Here is a 20916-nt window from a genome sequence, read left to right as displayed (position 1 = left end):
ATGATTTAAATATCCATCAATCCAGATAACATATATAATAAAACTGGATTATCTGTAAATTCAATGGAAGAACAGACGCATTATTCATGTTAATCAAGTTTACTAATTATTAATTTTACCATTAAATAAGTTAATCACTATTCTTATGCGATATTCCAAGGAAAAAAAGAACTATTCTAATATGATGGGCTATACTTTCAATATATGACCTGTGGTTCTTTACATAATTAAAGTCGTTGAATAAATAGCAAATTCTATCGAACTATTTTTGTTTAACGCTTTAGTTAACTTGCCGACTTCCAACAAATAGAAAACTAAAGATGATATGAAAAATGGATCAACCATTAACAACAGGAACAATTAATCATCAAAAACTTGCAAGTGGAGAGAATTGAAGAAAGTCATCAAGAGACACATGAAACGCATTGTGAATCGTCTTCATTAAAAGGAAGATTGGATACAATCACAAGCAACTTGTAATTTGTGTAATACACAGCACAACAAAAGGAAACAGCATTTTGGAACAGAAAAAGAATTGATGAAATATACAAAATTATAGAGACGAGAACAAACCTAATTTAAACCTGATTGGAAACTACACAATTTTTCAGTTCTTTTTGAATCATAGTTATGTGCTCCAGAAATGCATCCACAAACAAATCTTCAGAAATTGGAAGCAAATTCTATATCCTTCCTTTGGCATCAGCCACACATCCTACCAAATGTTGTCTGTATGGCAAGTAGGATCTTCTCTTTTCCGGTTCTTTCACCGATCTGTTCCTTCCATACTGAGCGTTCTGTGCAGAGAAGGATGTGAAGAAACCAGACCTATAATCTACCTTTCCCTTTGATACATTTCCAGTTTCATCGTTCTTCATAATACTCGACTTCCTCTTCACAAGTTCATCCTCTCTTTCACTTTTACTTCGACTGTTATTGTATAGAAGATCCCTAAATTTCCACCTGTTTGACGATGCTGTAGAATTTCTTTTATTTCTTTTTCCTGGCGATGTTTTCTCAGGGCTTGGAGACCAGACGCAATACGAATCCAATGGAACGCCTCCTAGATCGTCCACTCCAGATGAAGAGAACGACGTTATTTTACGCTCCTCGTTCATCAATTTCCTCAACGGCAAACGACGCACAGCCGGTTTCTTCTTCAAATTCTCCAATCCGTTGTCTACCGGCGAGCCGTTGTCTAGCAGTAAGTCCATGTTGAATACCGGATAAACCGGCTTGATCTGGCCATTGTAAAAGATTTCATTAGCAGAACTCGTAGACGAGCCTGGTTCTCTGAGAACAGCAAACTCAAACTCTTCATCATCATCACAATTTTTACCACCGTCATTACTTCTAACTCCTTCCGACGCAGAGCCGGTGGACACATTTTCTCGGAAACGGTAAACAGAACCTTGAGCCTCCCAGCCGTAATTATCAGCATCTGCAAACGGTTCTTCTCCAACTTCTCGAACAACTCTAGCAGCAATTTCAGCAAGGCTACAACTACCTGAAGAATAGCTACTAAAAGTCGGCGACAGCGAGAGATGCGCCGGACCTTCATCAGGTTCCATCGTTTGAAAATTAACAGTCGCTGTTCTCACCAGGTTTAGAGAGGAGATTAAGGTGTGCGAAAATGGCGGAAAGTTTTGGGGAAATGGAAGCTTTGGATTATGGTTTTATAGTTGGAAGTGAAAAAGGGAGAAGGCGCCACAGCGGACGATGAAACGAACGGCCTCTACAACTGACGCGCTTTAATTAATTAATTTGGCACTTGCTTTATTTATTCTTGGTAACACGTGTCAGGAATGCAAATTAAGACCGAGGGAATTTTCACACGTGCGAAAGAGATGGAGTCAATGCGTAGCTTTTGGTATTTCCTTAGAAATTTGAACAAATTTGCGGGCTGGGGTTGTGGACCGTGACGTTAGCATAACTGGCCCACTGGGCTGGGCCCACTCTTACCCTTGTTTTTTGTTTTTTCTCTTTTTCTTTCCCTTTCTCTTTTTCCTTTTTCTTTGTTGAGAAAAATTAAAACAATTTGAAAATGCAAATTTCCAAGAAATTTTAGGATTTAGTTCTTACTCATGTATATGATTTGATAGAGTCATTCATTAAGACTTTGTAAAATCAAATAGACTTGATCTTAATGAAAAATCATAAATACTAAATTCTAATTTTTCTGACGCTATAAAAATTAAATTTGTAAATTAATCTTACAAATTAATAAATTATAAATAAACAAGATGTATCATTTTATATATATAAATAGATAAATAAATAAATGTTTAGGAACCTATATTATACACTCAAATTAAAATCTAACATTTATTAAGTAAATTTTGTGAAAGTCTTATATATGTGAAAGTTTTATTTTCTTAGAAGTTAAGACTTCAACAAATGAATTTATTATTGTTATCTTTGGATAAATAGAGAGTTTAGGTTTAGAAAAGGAAAAGTTTGTAATGATGAATAATGGGAAACAACCTACTACTTTTGATTATGAGCTGTTCTTGGGTGCCAAGTGGATATGGTCCAATTCATCCATATCAACCCCATAGGAAAAGAGAAGGGTAGGGAGGATTTGAATAAAACCAATATTTTTCCAACACTTCTTGTTTTAATACTACAAATCAACTTTTTGACAAATCAATATTTTATTCAACAAACGTAAGGTTTTCCACAACTATAGATTAAAAACTCCATTTCTTAAATGATATCTAAAAGTAAAATAGATTATAAGTTAGCTATCGTAATATCTTAGGTAAGATAAAGAACAAAAAAAAGAACTCGAAAATTGTTTATATTACTTTAATTCATTGGTTGTCATGATAACATCATTTAAAAATAAGGTACGGTTGATAAAATAAATTAATTTATAATTTAATAACGAGTATAATTATGAATGAGAGTAATAGGTACTCTTGTAGTATTATAAAAGAATTTCATTATTGATTTTGGGTATTAATTGTATGGGTATTTTGTATATAATATATAGGGGGAAAATTTATTAGTATAACTTGAAGGTTGAGAGATTAGAACTAATGAATCGTGTCTTCAGTATGTACAAATGTCAATTGAGCTAATCTCTTGTAGGCTAATATGTACTACTCAAACATTCTAACATTTTGGATATGTGTCATTGATTGATCAGCAAAATTCTCGTACTTGATTGTTCGTAGCACCAAATAACATATTGAAGGAATTTCAACAACAATCATACATTGAAAACATGAGTAAAAAGAGTCTATCATTGATAAATTATAATTGAAAAAGAGTCTATTATTGATAAATTATAATTGGACAATTTAGTGGAATTATAAATACCTATGAAACAAGTCTGAGTTAATGAATGTGGTCTTCATATATGCTCGTCCCTACCTCTTTTGAAATGTTTGACACCTTATAATCTTTCATTTAATTTTGTAGAGAAAAATTTGAGATTCGTCATAGAGATTTGACGATAAGAGAGGTTTCCTCGAGAATTATTTACCTATTAAAGAAAAAGTGTCAACCAAAATACAATGAATTTTCTCAAATACTTAACTATTTGAATGAGAAAAATGATGAGCTGAAATTTTAGGGCAACTTCCTTCCAATGCACTTTCAATGGTATGAACTAGACTTTTCTTTGATTTGGTTGTCTCCTTGTTACCCATTTTGTCAAATTTGAGAAAACTGTTTTTAGAGATAAAATATGCTTGCTGTTCAAGACTGCCACGTGGGCTACAAGTCCGTACAAGAAGAATCCTTCTTAAATACCTAAGAAGCTTGCTCTCAAAATTTGCATAGCTAATGATGGATATATATACCCTTTGACCAATTGAATTGATATCAAATATCCATTAGGAATACTTTTAAATATAGTATATTATGATGAATCAAAATATATAAAAAAGAAAGAAGAAGAAAGACGATGGAAAAAATAAATGACGTATAAAAAGAAGAGGAAAATAAGAAAGACGGTGAAAAGAAATCGCAACGAAAAAAAAAAGATGAAAAGAAGAAAAACAACGAAAGAAATCGGAGAAGAAAGACAGAAGGACAAACTTGAAATATTTAAAAAATGACTAATTTTATGGGTTTTATTATAGGGGCCGTAAACAGTTTGGTGTTTTTGTTAACTTCATGATGATTTTCCATTTTAATAATGTAATCGTACCAAATTCATAACTTAAAAACAAATTGTGTTTTTAAAATAAAAATATTAAAATTAACAAAACTCATAAGTATAGAAATTACAAATAAAAAAAAAAAAATTGATTAAGGAAAGGTTGAGGAAGAGTTATGAGGAAGGGTTGAAGAATAGTTGAAGAAGTGTCGAGGGAGAGGTTAAGGGGTAAAACTAGGATTATGGTAATCCTTCCCCCAAACAAGGGTTGGGTCCCAACCCTCCCTTTATAATCCTTCCTCCCAAATGTGTCCTTGGGAATTAAAGTTAACATTTTTAATAGTTCAGAGACAAAACTAGAATTAGATACGGAGTTTAGAAACCAATATAGGATTTAAACAAAAAATTAACCTCCCACATTGCATTTTTATGATGAAAATGATTGGTGGAGTTCATATCAACGTCTTGTCATTTGAATGTCTATCCATAACACTCCTAAACATACATTGGTTTAAATTAAATATTCATGCATCGATCGTCTATAAGTTTGCCTAAAGATCTGTCTATAACTAATAAAATGTGGCAATCAAATTGAACAAACATTGATAGTCGGTTTTGAAGACAACCAAGAACCAAATCAAACAAATCGGTTTTAGACACAAATATCCAAATCAAAATCATCAATATCCAATAAAGAACAAAACAAATGGATTGATTTTGTCTGGATGTGTTTATAATATTGGTTTGGTTCTCAGTTTTTGACATTTCTTTTTTCTTCCAAATTTATATTCTGACTTTCCAATTTGTTTTGAATGAGTCACTTTTGCTAACTTTCAATTAAAATTTTGGTTTATTTCTTTCTTTATAAATTGCATTTTGACATTTTTATTTTATTATTTCTTTGGTACTATTCTAAATAAAGAAACATGCACGTAACATCTTTTTTTTCTAAACAACAAATATACCTGAACTACAATAATCATAAGAATAGTTGCAAACATAACAATTAGACTTAAAATATTTACATATATAACCACACAAATATAGCAAAATAGGTCCATCACTAAAAGTCTAGAGTTTATCACGATAGAAATTTATTATTGATAGATTTTGTTATATTTACAATTTTTTTTAATTTTGCTATATACTCAATTATTATTCTCAAAATTGATATTTATTATAATTATCCTTCGTTATGAAACAAACAGATAGCTAATGAAGAATTATTTCTTGACCATATATACTGATTGGTTGTCTCAAATAATAAAAAACTAAGCAATTTGTTGGGTACATCTAAAAAGAATCCTGATAGTTTGCTTCGTGATGATTATATAGTTCATGCCTGTATATTATAGGTATATGTTTTAATTCTTCTCTCCTCTTCTTTTTAAAATCCTTTTTAGGTTCTCTACTTTTTCTAGACTTGAATTGTTAAATTATGTTTTGGAATTTACTTTAAAATTTGTCTTAATTTTTTTGTCACTTTTGGTTCTTACTCATATAAGTTTAATATGAAATATTTTCATGCCAAGGATAGAGCAACTGAAGTTATCAAGTGTTTATCTATTAGTGATTGGACCTCATCTTATATTATTACAATGGTGAAGTTCCAAAACATCTATTAAGGACCTGATGAAGCATGTGTTATCTTGAGTTACTTGACTGAGTGTGGTAAAGCAAAATTTCTCTCTAAGGGAAAAACGAAACTTCTAGAGATATGTCATTATGTCATTTTCCATATTTCATTCTTCATATAAGCACATTCTTGGATTATTTTTATAATCTATAAAGATAAAAATTTAAGCTGCTCTAGTTTTTTAGTAAGGTCGTCCAGCTTGCCTGATGACTTGCTTTACTGGAAAAGTGGTTGTATGATAAGAAATAAATAAGTTAAACTCCGATGAATACTAAAGGATGTAAATAATGAACAATGATAGGATCCTTAAATGCTACCGATCTTAAATTTCTATTGACTTTTTTAGTTTTTCAATGAGTTATCACCTTTTGAGCTCTTTTTCATTCCTCTTTTCCCTCATTGTAATAACTTAGGGTTTAAAGGTCTCTCTTTTAGCAACAACAATTCTTGGAATCACAACTCTTGATTATGATATTTTGCACTTAATTTGGACAGCAAAAAAGCTTCAACAACAACTTGATGTGATTGACCAGCGCTATGATGTGTAACTATATATGGCTCTCAACACTCTTTATAAATTGTACTAAATCCTTTGAGTAATGGCTGCATACATATTGAATCCCATCATTAACTTAATAAGAAGTCTTTGAGTAGTTCACGATAAGATGGGGGTGAAACGACACTCGAGCTTCTGTATCAAAAGTGTTCAGTTTTATTATCGACTAAAAATGTTCCCTTAGAATGTATCGCACATCAACTTCTGGTTGTTAAAAAGAAGACATAATGGAACTTTTCAATATTTGAGACTACGATGGGTGTAATGATGGTAAATATATATATATATATATATACACACACACATACATACATAAAACTCATCTTTCAACAAGTTCGTAAAGTCTAACTTTCTAGATAGCTCATTATCTTTACAAGATTAAACTAATTTTTCGTTGCAGGTTGAAACAATCCGCATTAGTTTCTTTGAAGTCTATAAACAAAAAAACCGCATTGAAACATGTAAGAGAGTTGAAGATCACCACAGAAAGTCAAGAAAAAGTTGCCTCTCTCTTCAACAAAGTGGAGGAAGTCCTTAATGCTATTGCAGATGCCGAATCGACAAAAACAGTAGGTTACCATCTTCAGCTTTCTTCTTTGATAAGTGGAATGTGCTTTACCTGTACCTTTGCCTCTTTAAAAATGACAAGATTGAAAAACTTTTAGCTTGAAACCATTCAAAAACAAATACAAATTTTGAGCCACTAATACAACTTGTTTTGGTTTGTAGTCTAAAATTTACTAATACTTAATATCATACTCTGTTGGCAGGTTTCTGAGGTTATTCAAATTGATGCTTAAGTAATGAAAGAACACGAGGTTACTTGGGATCAATTCCAGCATAGTTTGCAGGAACTAGAAACACGCATTAATATACAAAAGCAAGTTGCAAATGCTATAGGTACATTCGTTTTATTTTTTATTTTTGCCCAGTTTCTCATCTTCAAACGATCTCTTAAAACTTAAAAGTTGTTCATTCTGATTGAAGACGACTCTAAGTATCATAGATTCAGTTTCATCTGCCTCAATTCCAGATGAACACGAAGATATTATGGAGGTGTTTAAGAAGTTCGAGTTGGAATTAACAACATGCCAAATCCTTGACGTGTCGACATCAGAACCTGCGATTAATATTGCAACTGGTGAAACAGTGGCTACAGTTTGTGACGATTCATCAAGCTCTGCGTTATCAAATCTAAAGCTAGCTGAAGAAGCTGAAAAAGAGAATGCAAACTAGAAATCGAATTCTAGGAGGAATTCAAAAATACACGAACACTTTATGTTGAAATACATGTACACTTTCTGCGTTATCAAATCGAATTTTTGGTTGAAATACATCTACACTTTATGTTGCACGTTTTGAATTTAATAGTAAATTAAGCTATTTAAAGAGAAATAGAAAGTCCAATTTCTCAAATGAATTTAGTTTATAAAGGAGTTGGAGGAGATACTCTAAATTTGGCCGGTTTTTTGGGTGGTGTTTAATTCTTTTACCAAAGTTAAGAAAGATTAGATGAAAATTGTTATAATTGATTATTTATAATTATCATTTTTGTGGAAGCAATAGTCGTGTATTAGCGGCCGATTTATACAGTTAATCATTTTATGATTTTTCAAACACAACTAATATCTATTCGAACTCCTTGTAAATGTAGTCTATTCTTGATTAACTTGAATATCTAAAATTTGTTTACAACAAATAGCAATTACTAAAATTTCATAATGTAAAAATTTAACATATCTATAAGTTAAAAAATATATTTTGTAATAATATTAGAAATTTGGGATCGGTAGTCTAGGTTGTTCGTGTTGTCGAAGGTAGAATATCCCTAGTGGTTTGTGTCAGAAATGTCCCTAAACTTTTAAAAGTTGAAAGAGGTCCTTGAACTTTCGAAAATGGTTCAAAAATATCATTGCCTTTAGTTTTGGATGAAAGTTGCAAAAATTTTGTTTAAAAAGTACTCATGAATTATTGAAAAGTTTTGTTTAAAAAAGGTTCGTGAATTATTGGAAAGTTCCATAAATATTCTTTAAGCTTAAAAAATTTTCAAAAAAATTTTCATTAATCTAATTTTTACACTAATAATAAAAAACTATACTTTTAAATTTCCATTGATATTTTCATATTCCCATGGGTTCAATACCAATAGAAAGTGTGAATCAATATTTTCAATACATCCTAAAAAATCCACAACCACATAAAACAAACATTAAACGACATTAATATAAATATAAAATAAATAATAAACATGATTACTTATTTGAAAATATTAAAAATTTTATTTAATGATGTCATTTTGTTTTTTTTTTTTTTAATTTTTAAATAATTTTTTCAAAAATAACAATTGAAATAGAAAAATCAGGACTCTGATATATCTATCAACATTGATATTTTAAACATTGCTTAAAACATAAGACTCCACAAAATCTTACAAAGTTCCAAAACGAAAATTTCTCCTTGAAACATACTATAATTAGTCAAACAAAAAAAGTGTTAATAGTCAAATATATTTTTTATTTGACAATTAACTGTATTAATTACAACAATAATTATAAAAATTGGTTGTGTTTGTGTTCAATCACTGTGTATTGATAGTTAAATAAATTTAAGAATATGATTTTAACTTAAAATTTAAATTTTAAGTTTTTATTTTAGTTAATGAAAAAATTGGTATAAAATTTAAATTAATGAGAATATTCTTAAACTATTTTTAAGCTAAAGGTGATAAAACAAAATTTAAAGATTTTTATCTAAAACTAACCTTAACAGTATTTTTGAATATTTTTAAAAGTTAAAAAACGTTTAGACTTCTTTCTTTTAAATTTATTCTATTTTCATAACTATAAATTCTGAATTAAAATAAAAAAATGTAATTTAGAGAACGGCCGAAACATTTATTAAACCAAAAATGACAGAACATTTAAATTCATTTAGATTTACAAATAAATGTTTAAATTTTGTACCGTACGTTACTCTATTTCAAATTTCAAAAAAAGGTTAAATTTCAAGAAAAGCTTTGTTTCTCCCTCTCTCACATTTCAAAATTCTTCTTCATCTTTCTTCTCAACGGTTAACCCTCTCTCCCCCCTCTCTCCTCCTCCCCTTCTCTCTCGCTCTCTTGTCGCCTTCGTCTTTCTCAGAAACCCTTACCGTCGATTCCTTACTCCAGCCGCCGTAGAAATTTGTCAGTTGCACCGCGTAACATCTGAAGCGAAGAGAAACCCTTACCGTCGATTCCTTACTCCACCGCGTAACATCCGAAACGAGATCTCCCAGATGCACCGCGTAATCTTCCAGCCGCCGTCGAACTGCGACCGCACCGTACAACGCCGTCGAACTACAGTCGTATTGAGTCAATCCTCCAGCCGCCGGCGCGTATTGAGGAATAACATCCTCCAGCCGCTGCCGTATTGAGTCAATTCTCCAACCACCGCAGTCCAACTTCAGAACGCCGCAACGCCGTCGGAAGCTTTTTCCAGTCGCCGCCGTCGAAACGCCGCAACCTTTCAACCTGTCTGAATCGAGTTCTAGCCATTTCTGTTCGCCGTCTACTGCCGTTCGGTTCTTCTCCTTGCTCCCTCCTCCATCTGGTTCGTTCTTCTTTTATTCCTGTAGTGCTTCTTTTTGCTTGTTGTTTCGTTTTCTCGCTTCTGTATTTTCATGTTGGAATTTGACATATAAATGCTTGCTTCTGTATTTTAATGTTGGAATGACATATAAATGCTTGCTTCTGTATTTTAATGTTGGAATTTGACATATAAATGCTAAAGTATATCGGACAAGCCACTGCGCACCTTTTATTTTATTTCTCCATCTAATTTGCAAACCATTTTTGGGAAGACTTGGATTATGCTTGCAAAGGATTTGGTTCAAAATTGTGTCTTTAGAGAGATATATAAGTGTTAGAAATATAGGATACAACTACACTGATTTAATTCAAATTCTACCACTGCTAGTACTCAAGCTTAATGTAATCAAATAGGCTAAGTGAGCTTGACCAAATCATATGGATGTAGAAGCACACATTTACACGTCTGGTTACTTAAGCAAAGCTTCACATATTTTGATTTGGTCGTGTGGTGCCTTGGGCTTGAGTCGCTTGACACTGAGTTGAGAAAAGATGCCCCTGTACGTAGTGTAAACTCCAACAGTGTGGGACTATATTGAGTAGATGACTGGATTTGAGTTTATCGAGTCTGCCATCCACACCCGCAGGGAACTCGGCTGGACGAGTTGAGTAGAGTGTCTTGTTTCAGTTTCATAGGGCTAACACTGAATGAGCTGAAATTCTTAGACACTGGGTGATTCTTTCTTCTCCCCTCATTTTTCTTTGGGAGTTCAGGTTGGACCTTAGGGTAGTTGCAGAAAACTTAATAGGTTTTCAACACGTTTGAGTTGTTTATGATCAGGGGTATTGTCGTACTTTTTGTCGATGATGTGGTACAATTGTATCTTGAGTAGTTTGATGTAATTCCAGCGATAAAGGTTTCATGTCTTTACGGTTCTTGTATGTGTTCTTGGATGGTGTTGATTGATAACCATGGAATAAAAAAAAATCCTCCTACCCATAAGAATGTCAAGACGTATTCGAATTTATGTTGGAGTAGTAGGTTTGAGCACCTTTTTGTTTTGGTTTGGCTTGGGCAACTTCTTGGCCTGGTTTCTCAGTGTCTTCTTAATATTGATAAATGAAAGCATGGTGTTTTACAATAATAAAAAGGAGTTCTAGGAAAGCTGATTAGCATGTAGAATAAGTAGTCACTATTGCCATTCTGGAAAAATAATTAGTGCATCAGTTCCTCCATTTTATTCCTGTTTTCTTGTTTTCTGTGAATGATTCTCTGTAATTGATATCCTTTAAATAAACTTCAATGTTGAGTTTTGGTTGGGAAGAAGTTAAATGTTTGTCTTGCCTTTGTAAATAGGTATGAATTATGAGGTTGTCGCTCCATGCACGATGGCCACCTATCTATGTTTGCTTTGTAAGTCTGAATTATGGTTATTGAATTATGTTTGCTTTGTAAGTAGGTCTGAATTATGAGGTTATCGCTCTTGCATGATGGCCACCTATCTATGTTTGCTTTGTCGCTCCAACATAGGTTTGTCATTTAGGATCTGCAGAGAGATCACTATATTTTCTTTTTTTGAAGGAGACAAATCTTTTTTATTGATAAGAACTCAAAGTACAAGAGAGTTATACAAAGAGAGCAATAAAGAAGTTGTAATCGAGGGAGTCTTAGAGTTACTTTCATTCTTTGTTCCACCTTTCTGCAACACTCGTTCACCACTTCCCTAATCTATAACGACTTTTTATTGGTGAAACTTGTAAAATAGGAAATTTGCAAAATTAGCATAAAAAGGGTTTCCCACTGTCGTAATCCTGACTTTGAAAGTCTACCAAGTTTCTTTCCTGGCGTGACTGCCTATTCTGCATTTGGTTGCTGTATTCTTCATTAAGAACTTACAATCTCTTTGGAAAATTGAACAAATGGGTTAAATCCTACTTTTCAACGAAAATTGGATTTTATGTTCATTTCCAAATATGGAATTATGCACCAACAAGGCAGACTGATTTTCATTATATTTGAATTTATAGTAAATTACCATATACACGTTTTTTCACCAATTAAATCTTTTAGACCTTTCCCCCCTTTTTTCGTACTTACAAATGTGTTCACCATCATGTAACAGGACCTTTTGGAGACCTTGAATCAACTAGAAGAGAGGCTGAAAGATAACATCAAGAAACTAAGTTCTTTCGACAAGTATAAGCAAGAAGTCCTTCTCGGGCATCTTGACTAGTCTCCTATGCACAAATATGTCGATTTCTGGCAAGAAAACATTACAAGCTTTGAAGAGAATGACTTGAAGGTTTTTCTCTCCCTCTCTAATTCTAGATTCTTTTCTTTTCTTGCCATTTTCTGAATCTTCACAAAGCCATTATCAAGCTCAAATGGACGCAGTAAATATGCTTATTATGTTACTACTACTTAAATAAAGAAATCACTTTATTCTACATAGATCTGTAATGATTATATGAAGAATTTGTTGGTTACATTGAAAGTGAAAGTAATCGGTGAACTATTTAATACAGATATTGAGGGTCCTAATCACAAATTTGGATAGTTCCAGTGATCCAAGGCTTTGGCAGTTGCTTGTTTTGATCTTTCTCAGTTCATTTCCCTTGTTATGATCCAAGGTATTGCATTTGTTTCTGATTATTGTTATTTTCTTTTTTGTTTAATTTTAGTTAACTATGCTTGCTACTTTCTTGTTCTTAATTACTCAAGATGTTTTAAACATAGAGATCAAACTTTTGAATCACCTTCCGTTTGCTAATTTTGCTACAGTTTGCAATTTTATTCATGAATTCTGATGAAATATAGGTTGTTTTTTCTTTTTTTTTTTCTTTTGGGAAGAGAAGATTTCACGATTTTCTTTGTTTTCAAAATTATAATGAGTATTCAAGGTTTTTGAGGAGCTTGAAAGAATATCTTTCTTTTTTCAACTCGTAAAGATAAAGATCTTTTCTCTACCTGTGTTATGTATTTATTTTTGTTGGCTTTGTAGTTAATTGTAAAGTTCGATGCTTTTTGTGAATACGAATGAGAGTGTCTGAATCCAGCTTGGGCTTGTTTATTTGGACACTCAAATTTTTTCATGATGCACTGATAATTTTGCATCGTTAAATCCCAAATTTGTATTAGTGTTTCCAAAATGTCCATATATAATTTGTATGTCATCCTTTATATTTTGAATATTACATAACCAAGCTAACTTGGTCCCAAATGAAAAAGAAATTCCTAGAGAAATATTTTTCCATAACCAAGCTAACTCAATCATAAAAGAGATCTATAGAATTAAACAAGCCAATGCATGAATATTGGGAACAGTTTAATGAGCTTTGTTCTAGTTATCCAGACTACCTAACTAATGACCAAGCCTTAGTACAGTACTTCTATAGTGGCCTAACCCCCTCGGATAGAAATTTTGTCAATGCGGTGGTGGGGGATGCACTTGGAGATAAAACCCCAACTGAGGCTAGGACATTAACTGCTAGAACTCAATTTATTCCTCAAGTGAGATAAGTGAGTTTAAAAATCAAATGAGCTACCTTACAAGCATGGTTAAAGGAGATACTCATCGATTGATGATTTGTGGGGTATGTGGAAAAAACAGAAACTTTAATGATCAATGTCCACAAGTAAAAGATGTCAACCTAGCTAATGGGTTTAGAGAATATGAACCACCAAGTTCCAACTCTTACAGTCCTTCATGGAAGGACGATAGAACACTAGTATGGTGATTCTATTTATTGATATCCAACGTATTTACAATAAAAGATAGAAATTGAAATCAATCAACACTACTAGGATCTCAATCCTTCCCTAACTGAACAAAGATTCAAGACAAAAACTTTTAACAAATTAAAAGACAGAACAAACAACGAGAAAGCAAATAAAACACAGCCACCAACGTACTACTCCTCTTGTCTCTCAAGAGTTAGTCCTTAGTCCTCTAGTCTTCACTAAAATTCTAAACACCAACCTTTTGCGATCCTCACGGCCTAAATCCCCTCCCAGCTAACTGTTGGGCCCACCATGAAAGTAACATCCTCCCACATTTCTCTCCTCCATCTCACGTGTCAGTTTCCCTTTATTTCTGTGGTTTTAGGTAAATAACAACAGCGGTCTAACACTACTCTCCTCCAAATCCACCTTGTCCTCAAGGTGGAAGTCAGGAAATTGATGTCTGAAGTCATTGCTGTCTTCCCAAGTTGCCTCATGGGGTGGTAAACCTTTCCAACTAATCAACACTTCCTAATCCTTTGTACTAGGATTCTTTCTGTACCCATATACCTCCTCCGGTTGCGTCATCCATTCATGACTTTCAGAGAGGTGAACTTGAGTATGATCCCCAAGTGCCTTCTTCAGCTGAGAAACGTGGAAAACTAGATGAATAGTAGTTGAACTCGGCAGCTCTAATTTATAGGCAACGGGACCCACCCTTTCTAATACTTTGTAGGGTTCAAAGTATTTTGGAGACAGCTTCTCATTGCACTTCCTTCGTAAAGAGACCTGTTGATATGGCCGAAGTTTTAAGAATACCATATCATCAACTTGGAACTCAACTGCTTGCCGCCTCATATTCGCTTGTTTCTTCATTTTCTCTTGAGCTATACGTAGATGTTCTTTCAAACTTCCCAAGGCAATGTCTCTATCTTTGAGCTGTTGGTCTAGAGTAGAGTTAGGTGTAATGCCAATAGAATTGTTGTAGGTGGTATTGTACCAGTATTCAGCCCAATGCAGCTAGTTTGTCTACTCCTTTGGTCTTTCCCCATAAAAACACCGAAGATAGGCTTCGACCCCTCTGTTCACCACCTCAATTTGGCCATCTGTTTGTGGATGGTATGATGAACTCCTATGAAATTTCGTTCTTGCCAACTTGAATAATTCAGTCCAGAAACGACCGGTAAACACCCTATCCTTGTCTGATACAATGGATCTCGGATACCCGTGCAATCGAACGATTTCCTTGACGAACAATTCAGCAACTGATTTAGCTGTGTAAGGGTGAGAGTTAAAAAAATGAGCATACTTACTCATCCTATCCACCACCACAAATATAGCTTCGTAACCCTCCTTCTTGGGTAGGCCATCTATGAAATCCATAGATATATCAGACCATATGGTATCTAGTATTTCTAAAGGATTTAGCAACCCAGCTGGTGACAATGCTAACGTTTTAATCCTTTGGCAAATCAGACACTCTTTACAATATTTCTTTATATCCTTCTTCATACCATCCTTATACAACTCTCCCGCAATTCTTTTATATGTCGTCAAGAAACTAGAATGGCCACCAAATACTGAATCATGGTACGTATATAAAATGGTAGGTAGTAAAGAAGAAGTTTTGGATATAACTAACCTTCCCTTGAATTGCAAAACCCCTTGATATACTGTAAAATTAGGAAACTCCTGTGGTTCTTGTTCAACGACGCCTTTGATCTCCTTAAGCTACGGATCATTGTCAACCTCTTCTTGTATTTTGGCCAAATCAATGAGGCCAAGAGTTGAAATTTGGTTAAGTTGAACTTTGGGGGGCACCCTAGACAGTGCATCAGCTGTTGTATTCTCCAACCTTGGCTTATAAACCACTTCTAAAGAATAACCCAGTAGTTTTGCAATCCATTTCTGGTATTGCGGTTGAATAACACGCTGTTCCAACAAAAATTTCAAAGATCGCTGATCGGTTTTCACAATAAACTTTCGGCCCAATAAGTATGGTCTCCAACGCTGCACCGTAAACACTACAACTATTAATTCCCTTTCATAAACTGGTCTGGCCTTATCCCTTAAGCTTAGAGTACGACTGATGCAATGGGACGTTTAGCTTGAGTTAAAACAAACCCCACTCCATATCCTTATGCATCCATTTCACTTTCAAAAGGCAAATTGAAATCCGGCATGGCCAACACAGGCAATGTCATCATGGCTGTCTTTAACTTCTTAAATGTGACAGTGGCATCTTCACTCCATTTGAAATTCCCATTCTTCAATAACTGTGTAAGAGGTCCTGCTACGTTACAAATCTGCAATAGTACCTAGTCAAACTCAAAAAGCCTCTCACCTCACGCACGTTGGTTGGAATTGACCATTCTCTAATGGCTCTAATCTTCTCAGGATCCACTTCCACCCCTTTCTCAGAAATGATGTGCCCTAAATATCCAACTCTTTTCTTCGCAAAACTACATTTACTTAAGTTGGCGTACAACTCATTAGCTCTCAGGATTTCCAGCACCAATTCCAATCCCTTGCTACACTACTATGTCATCAAAGAAAACCAATACAAACCTCTTCATGTATGGCCTGAAAACTACATTCATTAGAGCTTGGAAGGTAGGGGGAGCATTAGTCAAACCGAAAGGCATGACAAGGAATTCGTAATGCCCTTCATGAGTGCGGAATGCAGTTTTCTCCACATCTTCCTAATGGATTCAGATTTGATGGTACCCAGCTTTAAGATCAATCTTGGAAAACATGTTTGCTCCATTTAGCTCATCAAATAGTTCTTCAATGATAGGAATGGGAAATTTGTCTGGTATGGTAACATTGTTAAGGGCCCGATAGTCTACACAAAACCGCCAACTACCATTCTTTCTCACCAAAAGCACAGGACTAGAATAAGGACTGGTGTTGGGTCGGATTATTCCAGAAGCTAGCATTTCATCGACCAATCTTTCCATCTCTTCCTTTTGTTGGTGTGCATAACGATAGGGCCCTACATTTACTGGGTTAGTACCCTGTTTGAGGTGAATGTGATGCTCAATTCCTCTCTTAGGTGGCAAAGTTTCCGGCCACATCTTCAAATTTCCGCAACAGCAGAGGAATGGCAGAATCAACAGTGGGTTCATCTTCTTCTTCATTATAGGTTGCAGATGTTACTTTTCCTTCAATCGCTTTACTTTCCACCAAAATCCTTGATCTTCCCCTTCCCATGATTTCATCATATTCTTCAAACTCACCTCCTCCCTCTTCTTGATAAGGCTAGGATCTCCGTCGGATGATGACTCTTCTTCCATCATGCTGAAAAGACATAACCAAATGCTTCCAATCCACTTCCATTACCCTAAGAGAGTGCAACAATTGCATTCCAAGTATCACATCTACTCTTTTAAGCTCCAAAGGTAAGAAACTGTCCACTACTTTCCAATCACCCAGCATGATTTCCACCTTTCCACAAATTCCCTTCCTTTTGATGGCTGCCCCTGACCCCAAAATCACCCCATAATTGATGTTAGCCTTCAATGGGAGATTCAGATTTGTCACCAACTTTTTTAATATAAAATTGTGGGTGGCCCCACAGTCGATCAACACAACCACCTCCTCATTTTTCACCCTTCCCTTCACCTTCATGGTTCCCGGATTTGTTAGCCCCACAACTGAATTTATGGATAATTCGATGTTTAAGTTCTCCACTGCTCCTACCTCAATGACATTCTCATGAGTCACTTCTTCTTCCCCATCTTCCTCAAGTATCTCAAATTCCTCCCCATTCCCACAGACGACCAGCATCCTTGGTTCCTTATGTTCTTTAGCTTTACAGTGATGACCAACATAATACTTCTCTTCACATTTAAAGCATAACCCTTTTTCTCTCCTAGCTTGAAATTCTGCATCTGTTAATCTCTTGGAGGGTCCTTCTCTTCTGTTATCTGCCGCCGTGACCCCTCTAAGAGTGACCGTTCTCATTGGAATGTTTCCCCCAATTGTGGTCATAACCGCTTTGGTCTCTGTACCTTCCTTGGCTTTCGGCCAGTTGTATTGGAACTTACTCCATACACACTAATCAGCTCACATTCCTTCCTCACCCTCTCTCTGTTCTCAATCTTAAGGGCGAGCTTCATCATTTGGGCTAACCCTTACGGTTCCAAGACCTCCACTTCCGTTTTCAACCATGGACTAAGTCCATTCATGAAAGTTTCTTCAAGCACAATCATTTGTAAAAAGGCCACCCGAGCTAGGTATTTATCAAATCGGTTCCGGTATTCCTCTATTGTGGTCTCCTGTTTGATCGTCAGAAATCTGCCCACCAACGTTCCATCCCTTACAGTTTGAAACCTAGTTAACATCTTTTGCTTTAAGTCATCCCAACCTTTGAAGGTTTCTCGCTCATCCTGATATCGATACTAATTGAGGGCCGGTCCGTCAAAACTAATAATGGTCACTGAGATTTTCTCTCTAGGTTGTGGATCTTGAATTAACAATCTGCTCTAAACAACCAAGAGTCAGAGTTTGTTTCATTGAAAATTGGCATCTCAACTTTTTTAAACTTGCTCCGATCGAATGCCCTTTCATCTTCATTCCTCTGTTCCATCTTCAATTCTCCATCCATTGTCTCAGTGGCGGCATCGCTTCCCATTCCTCCGCTAGGAGAGCCTTGCAACTCCACTTTTGTAACCGCTTTCTCTCGGATAATTCCTTTAATGAATTTCAGCATCGTTTGTTGTTGCGTCTGCTGTTTTTCCATCTGTATATTAATGTTCTCAATGCTCTTCGAAATCAATGACATATTCTCCTTCATAGCCGGTAGTTTCTTCAACTCTGTATGTATTTCCAGAATTTCTTGCTTCACAAAATCCAACCGTTCTTCGCTTTTCTTGGCCATCTTCTTACGCTTGCCCACATTCGAATGCTTTGATATCAAAATGATAGAACACCAGTATGATGATTCTATTTATTGATATCCAACATATTTACTATAAAAGATAGAAATTAAAATCAATCAGCACTACTAGGATCTTAATCCTTCCCTAACTGAACAAGGATTCAAGACAAAACTTTTAACAAATTAAAAGACAGAACAAACAGCAAGAAAGCAAATAAAACGCAGCCACCAACATACTAACATACTACTCCTCCTGTCTCTTAAGGAGTGAGTTAGTCCTCTAGTTTTCACTAAAATCCTGCACACCAACCTTTTGCGATCCTCACGGCCTAAATCTCCTCCCACTTCTAACTAACTGTTGGGCCCACTATGAAAGTAACATCCTCCCACATTTCTCTCTTCCATCTCACATGTCAGTTTCCCCTTATCTCTACGGTTATAGAATGAACAATATGTTTCTTACAAGAGTATAAAACTCCTATTTATAGAGTTCTATTACAATTAGGGGTAAAAGGGGAATTAACCTAAAATATTACCTAATTAACTCTTAGCCTTCTTACATCATTCAATTGATGTAGCCTAAGTAACCTCAAGGAGAAATCCTCCAATAACCAAGATTGTGGATCTTTTATTAGAATGAATAATATGTTTCTTACAAAAGTAGAAAACTCCCATTTATAGAGTTCTATTACAATTAGGGGTAAAAAGGGAATTAACCTTGAATATTACCTAATTACCCAATTAACTCTTAGCCTTCTTACACCATTCCACCCCTCTAAAAAGAAAACTTGTCCCGAGTTTTAAAAAGAAGAAATTTGTGAAGCAAAAAAAGAAAATAAATGAAGTAAACTTGTTCAACGAAGTATGACCAAACTAAGCTTCTACATTTTAAACAAAAATATTATGATTGAAGGGATAAAATCGAGGCAAAAAAATCAAATATGGCCACTAAAAGATGAACCTCTCCATTGGCCATAAACCCGAAAAAGATGTTTCCTTCAATCTCACTCAAAACCGTATCCAAAGAACAAATTTCATAGCGGGTATGGGACTCATCCATTAATTTTCTCGAATCGATCTTTCTTGATCATGTTTCATAACCAAAAGAGTAATTTTGAGTATTGAATATTCTTCTTGGTTGGTGAAAATCCATTCTTGATGATTCTATAATTCATCCAACTTCCAATCTTTACGTTGATTTCTTAAAAAATGGGTTTGATTGGATCGCTGTGCCATTTTTCAGTATTGTTGCCTTCTTATTTCATCCCAAGCCTTAGAAAAACCGTCGGAGTCCCTAGAATCACTAGAATCAAATTTTCAATTTGGATAATGATAGGTTCTTTGAGAAAATCGAGCATGACCAAAATTGGAATGTTAAAATTTTTCTTCCGAATCACTTGAATCAGAACTCCAACATTGTTTATGGAAGTAAAATTGATTTTCTTGTCTATACCTATTGTTAGTTTTTTTCTTGGACATCTTTGATTGATAGAAGTCCATTCTTGAAAAATCGTGATAAATCTTTAGTCTCTTCTTTCTTTCTTGGAATTTCAAGGGTTCCCCCTAATTAGATGTGTTGTTTGAAAACAAGCACAACACTCAAAACTCCTTTTCGCGATCGGCGTCAACAAGACTTTCCCAGTCTTCCACCAGCGACATTCAATTTTAGTCCAGACGGTTGCTCTGATACCAAAATTGATGTAGCCTAAGTAACCTCAAGGAGAAATCCTCCGATAACCAAGATTGTGGATCTTTTATTAGAATGAATAATATGTTTCTTACAAGAGTAGAAAACTCCTATTTATAGAGTTCTATTACAATTAGAGGTAAAAAGGGAATTAATCTAGAATATTACCTAATTATCCAATTAACTCTTAGCCTTCTTACATCAAAACCTTTGGTCATTAATCCTGGTTGAATTAGGAAAAGTACGGTTGCACGACGGACTTTAAACAATGCAAAATTTCACTGCTTTCTTTTAAATTTTGCAAATTTTTTTTTAAAATTTTTAGTTTAACCTCTTTAATAAAATTTAATAGAAATTCTTGTTTTCTTTTTGTAGGAATAAAGGAAAATGAAGTATAACAAAACTTGGAATCTTTGCAAGCAAGGGGAGGTTTCTTGTTCCCCTTCTCTTTTTTCCATCCTTCGAATCTTGCTTAAAATGCTTTGAGGACAAAGCAAATTTTTAAGTGGGGAGTGGGGTTGTAGCCTTGCATGTTCCATGTCCTTTGGGAAATTTTCATTTTACCAAAAATGCCTAAGTTTAAAAAAAAAATGTCAAATGCTATATTCTTAGAATAAATACCATATATACTTTGCTTTCTAGCTTAGAAAAACATGTTTGCCTAATCCTTGAGCATGGAGCTTGGGTTTATGATTGTGTTGGTTATTTGAATATCTTAAATATGTTGAAAATGCATATTTTGATTGCTAAGAAATGAG

General features: G+C 34.5%; 1 protein-coding gene across 1 annotated transcript; it reads right to left on the bottom strand.

Moving 5' to 3' along the window:
- Positions 1-410: 410 nt before the first annotated feature.
- Positions 411-1960, bottom strand: LOC103502406 (uncharacterized). The gene has a single exon (XM_008466343.3). The coding sequence runs from the start codon at positions 1569-1571 to the stop codon at positions 684-686; it is 888 nt and encodes a 295-aa protein (XP_008464565.1). The 5' UTR covers positions 1572-1960; the 3' UTR covers positions 411-683.
- Positions 1961-20916: the final 18956 nt, after the last annotated feature.

Source organism: Cucumis melo, chromosome 2 (assembly GCF_025177605.1).
Source record: "Cucumis melo cultivar AY chromosome 2, USDA_Cmelo_AY_1.0, whole genome shotgun sequence".
Taxonomy (NCBI): Eukaryota; Viridiplantae; Streptophyta; class Magnoliopsida; order Cucurbitales; family Cucurbitaceae; genus Cucumis; species Cucumis melo.
Note: the sequence above shows the minus strand (reverse complement) of the source record. Positions and strands in the feature narration are given on the sequence as shown.